At 43.3% G+C, this 14,814-nt stretch overlaps 1 protein-coding gene across 13 annotated transcripts in view; it reads right to left on the bottom strand.

Annotated features, from left to right (window-relative positions):
* Positions 1–14,814, bottom strand: part of TERT (telomerase reverse transcriptase) — an 84,848-nt gene that overhangs the window by 56,812 nt on the left and 13,222 nt on the right. For 7 of the 13 annotated variants that reach the window (XR_014529588.1, XR_014529589.1, XR_014529590.1 and 4 more), the window contains exons 8-15: positions 14,128–14,213; positions 10,781–10,894; positions 8,399–8,470; positions 7,606–7,794; positions 5,841–5,967; positions 5,553–5,614; positions 3,408–3,532; positions 2,082–2,219 (exon numbers count right to left, since the gene is read on the bottom strand). Coding sequence is in view for 5 of the 13 variants with exons in the window: in XM_083519046.1 (XP_083375172.1) it covers positions 2,082–2,219; positions 3,408–3,532; positions 5,553–5,614; positions 5,841–5,967; positions 7,606–7,794; positions 8,399–8,470; positions 10,781–10,894; positions 14,128–14,213 (913 nt within the window). In the remaining 8 variants the exon portion in view is untranslated. Of the gene's footprint in view, positions 1–19; positions 83–886; positions 1,011–2,081; positions 2,220–3,407; positions 3,533–5,552; positions 5,615–5,840; positions 5,968–7,605; positions 7,795–8,398; positions 8,471–10,780; positions 10,895–14,127; positions 14,214–14,814 lie in introns of those variants that run through there. The other 6 variants (XR_014529586.1, XR_014529587.1, XR_014529593.1 and 3 more) reach the window with 3 other exon arrangements.

The raw sequence follows: 14,814 nt of genomic DNA, 5'->3' as shown, positions 1-14,814 counted from the left end.
TTAATCTAGTAAGTCTTACCACGCCAACCGTATAGGGCAGGTCCACATTCTTATCCCTATATTGCAGGTGTGGGGGCTGAGACTGAAAGAAAGTGCTTTGCCTAAGGCCATCCGGTACATGAGATTTAAAAAGGGGAAAACTGCTAGGGGCTGATGACAAAATGATGACATTATAAGTGGACACCCTCCAAAACATAAGTAGATAGAACATGGTAATTCCACGGTAAGGATCATTTCAGGCACTACCCTTACGACAGATTGAGATATATAAATAATAACTGGAATTTAGAAGACACAATCCATTAAGTCACAAGTTGTATTTTCTAAATTGGAGATCTGAGTCTTACCAAGTAAATGGGCTATTACCAAGAAAGATACAACAACTGTTTTTGCTGAAAGGCCATGTGCAGTACAATAATAGTCTTGATTTCTCAGCAAGGTTTAAGGAAAACCACATGGTTCTGACAGCCACAATTATAAAATAATGTGCTACTGAGTTTTTAAAACAGAAGTCACATTTTTAAAAGCAGTTTACAAGGCTTAGTGAACGGAACACAGAAACATGCAGCCATAGATCACTTTTTAGGCAAGATACCTGAATAGGCATCTCACCATTGTTGCATTACAGACAAATATATTTTCCCCTGACAATTCCAGGTTAGGTGAATTTTTTACACAGTAAAAAATAGAACTAAAAATGGAGCATATCCCATTACTTACTTTGCTGATAAAATACTTTGAAAACGTCACTTTGAGCTCATGTATTCATGGCACTAAGCGTACTTCCAGGCACCAAATTACTACATTTTTCCTGCTTTGAGATACAGGAGGTTGACATAGCTATTTATTTATTTTTCTTTTTTAAAGGAAAAATAAAACAGTTTACCTACAATAGGACCGCATCTATCAATCCAGAATGGCTTTGAAATCTTCATATAGTGATGGTTCTGTCACTTCCTTCAGGAGCTGTACAGAAGCTTCTGGAATTTGCTGGAGCAACTGTATTTCACCTGAAAAGATGAATGCTAAAATCAACTAATCGCTGCTCCGATAGACAAATCAATTCAAACAGGGTTATTGGGTGGTCCGCAGGCTGTCTTTTAAAACAAGGGCGACCATTTTTTGCCAATGCAATGCCTCTGGGCTGCATGGCACACTGGCCCACCCCATCCCTGCACTCCCAAGGACATTTTGAAACTGCACGTGATGGGGAGCAGGCTTCCTAGCTGCTTCAAGCACCCCCCCTCCTGTGGTTTCCAGTATTTGGAAGAAATGCTGTCTCCTAGAGTGGAGGGAGAGCAATAGTCATAACGGCTAGTCCTCCCCCAATGAATCTGTCTAATCCCCTTTTAAAGCCAACTAAGTTGGAGACCATCACTGCCTCCTGGGGGAGAAAGTTTCGTAGTTTGACCATAAACTGGCCCTAATATATATAAAAAGGAATTATATGGCTCAAATCTGCAACAAGGCTCTTTAAAAATAGTTCAATGCCCTCAAGAATCTCAAATACATATAACAGATTAGCTTTTATTGCTAGCACTATGCCAGTGACTATACAGATAAGATGCCCCAATCAGAGCAGTATCAGCTTAACATCATAAAATCCACATATCTTTAAGGCACTATAATTGCATCTATACATATTTCAAATGACTTAGAAGACATTAGGCTTCTCCAGAAAACTTGCAACTTAGTGCATTCAGCTTCACATTTTAATTTTATTTTTTTAAAGGGGATGGGCATTTGGGGGGTGGGGGTTGTGAAAGACTTTGGCAGTCCCACTCACCTTTGAACCCAATGTGTTTTGACTATACACGATTTATGCGCTATCCCCGGAACATAACGCCCGCCTAAGTTGAGATCACCCGTTCTAGCATTTTCCTACCCATCGATATCCTAATTTCTCAAAAGCATCCGTAGTTATTCCCTACTCCCACCCCCGCATTGTCAAGAATAATGATAACAGAAACTAAATTAAAGAGTCACTTCAAGAATAAACTTAACAGTTTTTGGTTGGAAAGGAAAATTAAGAGACATGAACAGCATTTGCATGTCTTGGCATGAAGCGGAGAGGTACTTACATTGTTGGAGTGGTACAAGAAGACATTTGTAAATAACTCTGTGATTTCCTAATTTCACACTGAAGGCACGATAGCAGAGCCATTGCACAGCTTTGTATGTAAGCGGCGCTGAACCACCAGCAGGAGAAAAAGGTATATCTAGGCATAAAGCAAGAAAGAATGACTTAAGCTTGTTTAGTGAAGAGATTTTATATTCTTTTTTTAATAATCAGTTTTATTAAGTTTTCAACATATAATACAACAAAAACAAGCAGATTTAATATCTTAAAAAAACACAATAAAAAGAGTAAGAAAAAAAGAATAAAAAAGAGTGAAGGAAAAAGAAAACCAAACCAAACACACACACACAAATTATTCTGTCAACCTTCTATTTTAATCTTCAAAACTGATACCTGCCTCTGGTCAACAATGTCAGTGTCTACCTGATCACTGCCATCTGCTCAGTGCCCATCTACTCCCCAGGGGTAGATTCCATCTTTCTCAGCCTCACACCTTAAGAAAAACTACTCTAATCTGTCTCTCACACAGATCCCTTCTCCTCTTCAACATCTCCTTGCCTGCTCTACCATCCTCAAAAAGTAACTTGAATTTGAGGAAGACTTAATTACAGCTATAATTCCCTAGATTTAATTGCTACCACCGTCGGTTAAAAGGACTGATTAAAAGAGGCGCCAGGCAATTAAAATGTGTGTGTGAGGAAAAAGCGCGTCATATCTGTCCTGGTGCCACCCAGATACTGTGGGGACTGTCGCCCGCATTGACCCTGGCCATTGGCCACAATGGCTGGGGTTCATGGGACTTGCAGTCCAACAGTATCTGGAGGACACAGGTTGCGCAAAGGAAGTGGGGCAGCAAATGAGGCTCCTCCCTGCAGCCCAACCAAAACAGCAGCTTGTGAAAACAGGATGAAAGCGTTCAACTGGTCCACCTTCAATGTCACACTTCTTGTGGGATGCAACATCCCTGTTGCAGTCAAGTGTAACATTTCCTGTTTGCCTAGAGGACTTCCTGTCTCGCCTGGTCTGGAGCATCCTCCTCCTGCTTGTGACTAGGTAGATGGGCGTGACCCTGGCAGACCCTACAAAAGGGGCAGTCATGCAGCCATCTTCCCTTCTCTCTCTTGATGCTCTTTTGCTGTCTGCTGGATCTCAGCCAGCAGCACATGGGCTCATTCCCCATGTGGGAGAGAGAAGGATGCAACGTTCAGTGAGATGCTTAATGTCATGTCTAGTTTGGTCCTAAGCAAGAAACGTTAAGTCAGAAGAACGACTCCAGTAAGTAACTGTTCCCCAAGGGCTGCAGTTTTAGTACATTTATTTCACCTACCTGCATTTTTGGCTTTTAGTAGAGAGAAGCAACATGAGGCAGTGTCAGAGATTATCGACAGGAAGAAACTGGGATTATTTCTAACTTGTTGGTTAAAAGGAAGCAGGAGGACACACGCATGAAACCTGGAATTAAAAAAGCAGCTTTCAGTGGTTTAAAACCCACATAAATATGCACAGAATCTCAGCTCTGTGAAGAATTAAATTCTACCGAATTCAGCAGTAAAAGGAGCCTGCGTTTCGTAAGCAGGCTCTGTAAAGAATGAAACCAGGCAGATGTTTGAGGAAAAATACAGTGACACCTTGTTCAGCCTTATACATCATGTTTGTTTATTTTCAAGAGACCTCCCCATGGTCTGGGGGGCTGTGTACACACCATAAATTTAAAGCACAACCACCCCCCCCCGCAAGAATCCTGGGAACTGTAGTACTTTACCCCTCACAGAGCTGCAATTCTCAGCACCCAGGATTCTTTGGGAAAAACCACGTGCTTTAAATTTATAGTGTGCAGGCAGCCTCGAATCTCTGTCCCAGTCCTTGACAGCTGTTGCACGGAAGAGCAAAATGGCGCCGAGATTAAAAACCTAACCCGGGTGGTTTCCAGTGACACCCAAGCCGTTCCCATTTGGCCTTGACCAAAGTGTATGTTCTGTGCGATAAGAATGTGTTTGCCAGGGGCAGGGGAAACCCTTGCAAGAGGAAAGATGCTTACACTTTACAAAGTCATTAAAAGATAATCAGAACTTCAGAAAGTGAAGACAGGAAGTCTAACGCACAAGGACAAGGCTGAAAGAGAACAGGTCAGAGTCCTGGCAGAGTTCAGCTAGACATAATGTTCCAGAATTATTATTTTTTAAAATGTTAATGAATTACATGCTGAAGAGGCAGAGGCATCGGGGAACAAAGCACAGATGTTGAGCAAGTGCAGCTACACACCCTTCGCTTTTGTTTCAGTTCAAGTGAATTTACATCAGATGCTGATCTTCTGTATTACAGTGGTACCTTAGTTCTCAAACCTAATCCGTTCCGGAAGTCCGTTCCAAAATCAAGGCGTGCTTCCCCATAGAAAGTAATGCAAAACGGATTAATCCGTTCCAGACTTTTAAAAACAACCCCTAGAACAGCAAATTAACATGAATTTTATTATCTAACAAGATCCTTGATCCATAAAATGAAAGGAATAAACAATGTGCTGTACTATAAAATAAATAAAACTACTGTAGAAGATAAAAATATAAATTTTTTTTTTATTACTTTCACTTATGATAGTCATTGTTTGAATGGGGGGCTTTTATCCATTTCTGCAGTCACACAATCAATCAATCAATCAATCAATCAATCAATCTTTCAATCAGTAGCTGAACTGGGTTCCACAGTCATAAAAACAAATTAACCGAAAAAGCCTCCGAAACAAAAAAAAACGTAAAATAGCAAGAACCAAAGGACCAAATATAAGCTCCAAATATCACCTCAGAACACTGCAATCGGAAATGGAAGGCTTTAATTAAATGCCCCCCCCCCCGCAAATTAGCAGCGGACCAGGAAGCACGGAAACAGAAGGCTTGAATTACAATGGGGGGATGCAAATTAGCTGCGCAACAGTAAAAACAGAAGCTCAGGACTCAAAACGGAACATGTTTGGCTTCTGGAAAAAAGTTCAAAAACCGGAACACCCAGCATTTGCAGCATTTGGGTTCCAGGTTGTTCATGAACCAAGCTGTTTGAAAACCGAGGTACCACTGTAGTTTTAATCACTGAGCATCATCATCAATAATTAGGATATACTGTGATTTTAAAGATAAGGGCTAAAGGCAAGTGGATTGTTTGGAGGAACTTAGAACTGCATCGGCACTGAAATTATAACACTACGTGAAAAACAGATGTTTTGCATTTCCTAGATCTATAGAAGAGTCATCTGAGGCCGAAACATTAAAGCAGAGTCAAAAGTTCTGGGTGTTTTTAACATTGTGGTGGTGGGGAGATATATAAAAGCGGTTTAGAAACCCCAGTGCATGGGGACCTTTAAAATGACAAGTCACAGCACAACAAAAGGCAGAAATGGAAGATGAAACATTGCATTTTCTTGCCTCACAGTGCCTTCTAGTGGCATTGCGTAGTATGACGCTTTGAAAATTATCACATGTACCTGTAGGCTTGCAGCAGAAGGATCTTGAAGATATTAATACAGACAGTCCTGAGGCTATTGATCTAAATTTAGAGAGGAGAAATAATTGGGGTGAGGGGAGGAGTAAAAAAAAAAGTCACCGTTTATGGCTTAATTTTAAAAATATACATAAAAATTAAATGGATTGCAGTATTTCACATATAATCTAAAGGAACAGGAATTGCACCAGTGTCTGAAGGCTCAGAGTACGCTGCACATTTGGAAATGTTTGGTCTGAAAGGCTTCTCCCATGCGTCACAACTGTCTTACCTGTAAATCTAAAAATAAACTGTGGCATTTCAGCTGCAGGACTACTAGCAGTTTATTTTTCATGCTGACACCGGCTTTGTTGCTCGAGTTGAAAGAGAGGCTTGACCTGATAGATGTGCAGGCGTAACTGCAATTGGGGAGCAAGGAGATGCAGGGGTGATAAAGGGAAGAAGAGACAGAAGTTATGTAGCTTTCTGATGCAAGCAGGTTAGATTTCTCCTACTACAGGGATGGTCTGAAGTCAGCTTGCTTAATTTCTCTTTTTGTTGACTACTATACAGTCTCAAGAGACATGCATTTCTGTTATGCAACATGCAGAGAAACATGGATGCCTTCTATTCTGTCAAGCTTTCAAAACTCCACAATCACAGGTCTTTCGGCATGCCAAAAAAACAAAACAAAGCAGCAGAATTTTAATGACATTACAGAATCTTATCTTTGTCTAAAGTACAGTGGTGCCCCGCAAGACGAATGCCTCGCAAGACGGAAAACTCGCTAGACGAAAGAGTTTCCCGTTTTGGAGGTGCTTCGCAAAACGAATTGCCTATGGGCTTGCTTCGCAAGACGGCAATGTCTTGTGAGTTCCTGCGGGGTTTTTCCCCCTCCCCCCCTTTTCCAAGCCGCTAAGCCGCTTATCAGCTGATCCGATCAGCAGATAAGCCGCTAAAAGCCGCTAATAGCGCTAATCCGCTAATCCATCAATGGGCTTGCTTCGCAAGATGAAAAAACCGCTAGACGAAGAGAATCACAGAACGGATTCTTTTCGTCTTGCGAGGCACCACTGTACTGCTGCTGGCTTGGACTCATAGCTGTCAACTTACAGATTTGAAAATAAGGGACCAGCAGCCTCAAAAATAAGGGACCAGCAGACAAAATAAGTAATTTTAGTCAACCAGCTCCTGAGCCAAAGGCAGAAAGCCCAGCCAGCAGCCAAACGAAGCCTCAAGCGGTGGATCCCACAGCACAGCAACCTGGCAAAGGGGATGCAGCAAGGAAAACCACCGTCACCTCTCCGCTGGGAAGCGCTGAGCAAAGGCGAGTCCCCAGGCAACGCGCACAAACCATGCAAGCTCCACCCCCCAGTCATTCTTAGACTCCTTATTGGGTGAGCAACGCAGTTAAGCAACACAGTTGGAGTCCCCCTCCTCCCTGCCAGCAGGGAGGGAGGGAGAGGAGCTGCTTCCTTGGAAACCCGGGAAATTTAAGGGACATCATCAATAAGGGACAGCAGTGGGTCACAGCGCTGGGATAAGGGACTTTCCCACCAAATAAGGGATGGTTGACAGCTATGCTTGGACTAAGAACACGAAAAGTCACCTGCTTTACAAATGCACATTTGGGGAGGAAATATCTAATGCTCTTTACAAAAATAAAACTGCAAATCAGCAACCATTTCCCAACGGGTATAATCAAAAGGGAAGTTTAACCACAAACTATGCATGCTTGCCAACCAAAGAAGCAATACACACAATACTTCCAGCCCAACCAACTGGGCCTGGTAAGTTTGTCATTCAGGGTGGTGCAATTCAGGGTAAAAAATAATACGAGGCTGGAAAACTTGTTAGAAGGTCACAAGAACGGATCCCAATTCTTTCATTACAGCCCCACCCACCCCACTGATCTCCACAACTTGTGTCCACCGGTCTAAGTGAAGTTAGCCCCCACTGGCTAGTCAACTAAAATAATTTAATCAACAGTAATTGATTAGTCTACACTGATTACAGTATGCTGTCCTAACATGGTAGTAAATATTATTCTCATTTACCTGGAGTAATCACAATAAACTTCAAGGGTCTGTGTATCAATTAACAATCCACACCATGGGATTACAGTGCGAGCTGGTAATTGTTTGAACGCTGAACATCCCGGGATATCTTTATCAACTGGAAAATTCACTACTGTCTTTCCTGGGTTTATAACAAAGCCATATTCTGGAATGCCCATGGCCAGAGTCCTAAATCAATGAAAATGTGTGGTTAGAAATGTTATTTACACAGTTGCATTTTTACACTGTCTCCTGCAGTCTTGCTTTTGTTCTATGAAAGAACACGGCTGGAGTTTTTTAATAGCAAAAATAAGCTGTAAATAATTTAAGTGGATTATTAAGATTGCCCTCCTGCAAGCCTCATTACAATTGTTCATTTTAAGCAGGGCTGTATGCCAAAATATTAGAACTTCCGGACCTATTTCCCTATGCTTTATAAATGATGCCAGTTCATAGGCATGGGGAGAAGGAAGGAATTACTCAGGGCAAGACCCATATTCAGAAGCCAGGGAGGCAGCTGAGATGTCAACAGGCATGATGAACATAATTCTTCAAGCAAGTCTTCACAAGCCTAAAATCACACGCACAAAGCCAAGGTTCTCTGGAAATGGAGAAATGACCACCACATTCACTGCTTTATTTGCACCTTTGTAGAACAGGAGCATATACATACAAGATCAACTCATCACTAAGAATACGAAAGAGAAACAGCAGAACAAGGGCAGATTTCTTGCCATTCCTTTGTGCAAAGAAGGAGACTCAATTGATCAAACTTCCATACTTTAGACCATACCTTAAAAATGCCTTTGCTTCTGTCAAATGAGGCGTGGCAAGCAAAAAGTCATCTGTCAATCGCATCAGCACCCTGAAATGTGAAGTTTAAAAACATGTTAAAACAGGCCTGCGTCGCCAAAATAAAAATTTACGCTGCGTTAAGTAGGAGTGCTGCTTTTATTACCAGTATTATTATTGAATCCATTTGGGGAAAGGAGTTTGTGGCGTTCCAATTTATTTAAGAGCTGTTCGGCAGTGGAACAGGCTCCCACAAGAGGAATCTCATTTCAACGGAAGTTTTTAAGCAGAGGTTGGGTGGCCACCTGTCATGTATGATCTAGTTGAGATTCCGGCATTTCAGAGGGTTGGACTAGATGACCCTTGGGGTCCCTTCTAACTCTACAATTCTATGGTTCTCTGTATAAGCAGATCTGCTTATTAATTAGCCATTGGGTACAGAACATGCACCTAGAAGAACATTTTACATTTTTATGAGCACTTAAAAACAGGACAATGCAGGGGATGCTCCTCCCCCCCCCCCCGACCTCCTTTCCCATAAGGTTAATCTGAGGATGGATGGAGATAATGAATGATGTGTACAGTGGTACCTCGGGTTACATACTTAATTCGTTCTGGAGGTCCATTCTTAACCTGAAACTGTTCTTAACCTGAAGCACCACTTTAGCTAATGGGGCCTCCTGCTGCTGCCGTGCCTCTGGAGCACGATTTCTGTTCTCATCCTGAAGCAAAGTTCTTAACCCGAGGTGCTATTTCTGGGTTAGCGGAGTCTGTAACCTGAAGCGTATGTAACCTGAAGCGTATGTAACCCGAGGTACCACTGTACACTGCTTCTTGGCATTAGCATCAAAGCAGTTTGTGAAGCACCACATGCATTACCAAAATGCAACTAAAAACGCTTAAATATAAATTCCAAATCATAAAATATAGAGTAAGAGCATACTTTTTAACACGAGGAGAAATCGGGGTACAGTTGTACCTTGGAAGTCGAACGGAGCCCGTTCCGGAAGTCAGTTCGACTTCCAAAACGTTCGAAAACCAAATTGCGCCTTCTGATTGGCTGCAGGAAGCTCCTGCAACCAACCGGAAGCCCCGTCCGACGTTCGGGTTCCAAAAGAACGTTCGCAAACTGGAACAATCACTTCCGCGTTTGCGGCATTCGGGAGCCAAAAGGTTTGAGTTCCAGGTACGACTGTAGTCCCACCCGGCAGTTTACTGAGAACTTGGTGGAACTCATGTTTGACGTAAAATGAGTTCACGTTTCCTGTAATGGGTGAAAAACTGACACCACTGAGCAACCAAGTGTCAGGGGCTGGACTGAGGAGGAATGGTCTCCGCCCCCTTCTCCTTAACCTTCCTGAGAACAGGAGGAGAGTATAGATTTAGAACAGTGGTTGGCAGAAGGACATAGTTCAGAGGCTGCAGAGGGGGAAAGCTGGGAAATATTGGGAGAGGAACAGCAGGAAGAAGAAGAAGCACCAGGGGAGAGACAGCTGACAAGTGTTTTTGGAGAGCTTTCCTGACCCCCCCCCCCGCAGGACTAGGTGGCCATTGAGGGCAGAAAGCTCAGATCAGCTGGCGCAGGGATAACGTAGGATAAGGGAGTTGGAGGGGGTTGGGTTTTTACTGGGAGCAATGCCATTTTCTATAGAGAGATCTTTGTCTCGCTGTGATTATTGAATAAACTACCGTATTTTTCGGTCTATAAGATGCACCAGACCACAAGACGCACCTAGTTTTTGGAGGATAAAAAAAGAATATTCTGAATCTGAGGAAAAAATATATATTCTAAGGAATATTCTGAGGGAAAAAAATATTCTGAATCTCAGAAGCCAGAACAGCAAGAGGGATCGCTGCACAGTGAAAGCAGCAATCCCTCTTGCTGTTCTGGCTTCTGTGATGGCTGCGCAGGCTGCATTCGCTCCATAAGACGCGCACACATTTCCCCTTACTTTTTAGAAGGGGAAAAGTGAGTCTTGTAGAGCAAAAAATACGGTAATTGGTAAGAGCTCTTCTTGCTTTTATCTGCTTCTTTGCTGCCACCGTGGAAGGGCTAGGATTCCCCAAAGCCTGACACCAAGTCACTACAGGTCACAATCTTTGTGGACTGCTGGTCCAAGGAAATCTACGTCAGATTCCCAGACACTGCCAAAGAACTGCAGTTCCCCGTGTTGCTTGCTAGTTTATACACAAAACCCTGGCAAAGACCGTTTCCACATTTCAGCTTTACCCACTTGCTTCATCGTGCCCTTTCCATCCTTGTTGCGTCTTCCCTGGCAGAAGCTTGAACAACTGATGCAGAATATCTATGAACCTTTTTTGAGAACACAGGAGTTTGCGGGGGAACAACTATTATATAGCAGGCTGGGGAATATTACCATACCCATCTCTCTGCACGCCACGCAGCAACTTGTCCTCCATGTCTCCATAGCAGAGGTTGCATAGCAGGGTAGACAAGGTGCAGCCCTGGGGGATTCCACAGCGCTGGGCATAGTACCTAGCAAGTATCAGGGAACAAAAATTCGCCATCACAAATGCTGAAAGCTGACGGCAGGCACGAATGAGATGCTCGTCGCTGCCAGAACGTGGCCAGCCTACGCATGCAATTTGTTTTTTCTTCTAATGCAATTCTTAAAAAATGATGCAATACATTTTTAAATACAAGGGTGGACCCCATGATTCTTGGCTGGGCCTCAGCCTACCTCATGACTTGCCTCTTCCCACATCAGCTGACAATTCCCAGCATCTTAGTCAGTGAGGTTACAGGGAACCAGGCAGAGGGCCTTCTCGGTGGTGGCGCCCACCCTGTGGAACGCCCTCCCATCAGATGTCAAGGAAATAAACAACTATCTGACTTTTAGCAGACATCTGAAGGCAGCTCTGTTTAGGGAAGTTTTTTTTATGTTTGATTGTGTTTTAAATATTCTGTTGGGAGCTGCCCAAAGTGGCTGGGGAAAAATAATAAATTATTATTATTATTAAATACCAGGGCATGCTGGCTCATGAGCCCACCAAACCCTGCAAATAAGGACACCTCTGTGACACCCTCCCCACAAGCAACAGCAGGGCATATTCCCAGCTGCACCTCCGGGCTTGTAACTGAAATCACGTATATTGGGACATTCTCCCTGGGCTCTGGAGAGGCTCTCCTTGCGAGCCAGGAGGACTCTCCAGGGTGCTCCCCCAATATACACGATTTTGGTTACAAGCCCGGAGGTGTAGAACAAAATCTCCACGTAAACTTGGGAGTTGCCGGTATTTCAGAAACCGAGTGGAGGCATGGGACGGAAGATCGCATTTGAAATATGGTCCCCCATGTTAAAACGAAACAAAACATACTGCAATAAAACACACAGAGAGAACATTCTGGATTCTCTCTCTGTAAAGGTAAAGGGACCCCTGACCATTAGGTCCAGTTGTGGCCGACTCAGGGGTTGCAGCGCTCATCTCACTTTACTGGCCGAGAGAGTCGGCGTACAGCTTCCGGGTCATGTGGCCAGCAGGACTAAGCTGCTTTTGGCAAACCAGAGCAGCATATGGAAATGCCGTTTACCTTCCTGCTGGAGCAGTACCTATTGATCTACTTGAACTTTGACGTGCTTTCGAACTGCTAGGTTGGCAGGAGCAGGGACCAAGCAACGGGAGCTCACCCCGTCGCGAGGATTCGAACCACCGACCTTCTGATCAGCAAGTCCTAGGCTCTGTGGTATAACCCACAGTGCCACCCGCGTCCCTCCCTCTCTCTGTTACTAGCTAGTAATTCTCAAGCCCCAGGACCCTTGTGGACTCCAGGAGAGAAATGACAACCAAAATGGCATTGCTCAAAGGGGTGTCCTCAGTCTGGATAGACTGGGCAGGACACATACTGCATGTGTTCCCAGAGTCCCTGTTCCCAGAATCTTCTGTTAGGTGTCTCTCTGGCACTGGGACTAGGAAAGCCCACATCCAAAGGTCCTGCCAGCCACACAGTGCAGAACTAGACAGGCCCACAGATCAATGGTTCATCGCATACAGAAATGAAAAAGTATCCCGCATATTCTGAGGCTGCTCTCAAAGTGCTGCCGGTCACTTCTGTACTTCTCAGCTGTATGGATTTACAATAAAAATACACTCTGAAGAGTCTTATGAAATGCTACATTAGTCTGCATTCAACACGGCACTGAAATGAAAGCATTCAGAGAGGGAAGAAGCATTCAGACAAGACTTTGATCTTTCCTCCTTGTCAGCTTTGATCACTTACGTAACTCTACCCTTCAAACACGCAGTCAGCGCTGTGTATCTTGGCGATAGCTTATTTGTCTAGCACATGCCGCCTGCACCCTCAGATATTCATCCAAGAGCTTTAGAATTTTCCAGCGAATTCCAAAATATTCATGGCTCTTTTGTGCCCAAAGTCAATAGTTTTAGCAAAAATAACTTATCAGCCAAATGGCAAATCCATCATATGCTTCTACAAATACTTCACAGAATCCCTTGTGTCTGAGCAACATATCTGTTAGTCCGACAACAGTCTAACAGACTCAGCAGAGGTCTCCATAAAGGAAGGGATCGGAAAGGAGTCAGGGTCAGCCCTGAAAAAAAACGGCTGCAGGTTAACAAAGCAAGCAGTTGTACTCATTTATTAAGAGCGAGCCATCCCCTGTACTGATGAGACGCTCTCTTGAGGGCCACCTTGGAGCCACAGTAGTTCTTTGGACCCAACACAGACAATGTGTAGACCACCCGGGCTTGGGGAAGAGATATAAGGCCTGGAACTAGTTTTGAATGGCAACAGTCAACCCTGGAACATATGAAGTGATAAGAGGAGCAGGCCTGATCGTGTGAAGAGTGCTTAAAAACAACAACAACAACACGCCATTGGATGACCAGACTCTCATGAGAACAGGAAATACACAAAGGGAAAACGATCTTCTTGAACCCAAACTGGTCTTTGAAGAGACCAACGTCCACCTGATCAATGCAAAGAAACAGCTTACATGGCTTATCATAATTATGAAAGCAGGGGGAGTCAATTAATTTTGCTGAAAAGATCCTGGCAAACACTTGATTGTTCTTTCAAAATTAATGGATGCCGATTTGAATGAATGCAATTCCCCTTTGGGTACTAAGCTAAACCCATTCCATTAGCTTCTCCATTCTGAAAGCCTCCCATTATTATTTTTTAAGCTTTAAAAGAAATGGATACAGACTAATGCTTAAAACTCCTCTGAAAGATTGGATTTGGAACAGCATTCTTGATTCAGCTTCCAGAGGGATATTAATTATTTTGGCTGCAGCAAATTAAAGAGTATTGTAGCAAATTTATTATGGCACAAGCTTCTGAAAAAGCCGACGAAAGCTTATGCTTTAAAATTTTTAAGTCTTTAAAGAACTACAAGACTCTTTGTTGTTTTATTCTGAATTCAGAAATTACCTCAGCCAACTGGCTGCATTCAGAAGCAATGCTGGCTAAAAACCTACAATTTGGTAAAGTAGTCTGTGAACTCAACTTAAAAACTCCTTCCTCCTACCTTGAGCAGGTAAATAAACCATGGTTTTAGGGTTGTGTCTGAAGCAGTCTTTACAGTTAGTGTCCCCTCCCCCCCCACCAAGAAAACTAAAAATCAGGAAGATAAGGTCTGCTTTTGGTTTACCATTCATGGTTTGCTGGGGTGAGCCATGTGCCACCAGGCTAATACATTTTGGTACCTGAGAAGTTCATGTAACCAATGATAATAAAAGAGACTTTACCTCTTCTCAATTTTCAGAATGCTATGGTGGATCAACTGCAAGAAGAACTCGTAGAGGCTGGGTTTGTTTTCCCTCAAAGAGACACCCTGAAAGAAGAAAAAGCAAAAGTAGAAGTTTGAACTTTTGTCTACTTTGGCTTATGATATTTGGCCTAATATTAGCATGTTAACACCTATGCCTGCTCTGAGGTCAGGTAAAGAGTAAACATGTAAAGCATGCCCAGAGTAAACAGCTAAGAGCCAAGTGCCACTGAAGCTGGCACCATACAAACAGAAGACCCAGTTGTAAAATGTTAAGCTTAACAATGAAGGATTTCCCTCAAACAAGGGTGTCTGTCAGCACCATCTACTGGCAGGAAGTGGCAAAGACATGCACTCAAACTGGGAAACTAAAGGGCTAAATTGATAAGTCACGGAGTGGAATGGATGCAGCAAATTAATGTGGCATTTGATGATGCTCTTCGAAAGGAGAAACATGTGTGGCTCAGTATAGCTGAGCAAACTAAGGCTCTGTACAATTTCCCCTTGGGCATATTTTAAACAGAGCTTTACAAAATCCCCTCTTTTAAAGCTGCTAACATTGCCCGTTTCAGAATTCTCCCTTGGGCACCAAGATATGGAAAGCTCAGACTGCAGGATTGCGGTAAGAGGGGTTAAAAGTGAAAACTGCACAATGCAAGATCTGAGC

The sequence above is a fragment of the Podarcis liolepis genome (genome assembly GCF_965112155.1).
Source record: "Podarcis liolepis genome assembly, chromosome: 8".
Taxonomy (NCBI): Eukaryota; Metazoa; Chordata; class Lepidosauria; order Squamata; family Lacertidae; genus Podarcis; species Podarcis liolepis.
The sequence above is the reverse complement of the archived record's forward strand: the minus strand, read 5'-3'. Positions and strand labels throughout refer to the sequence as shown.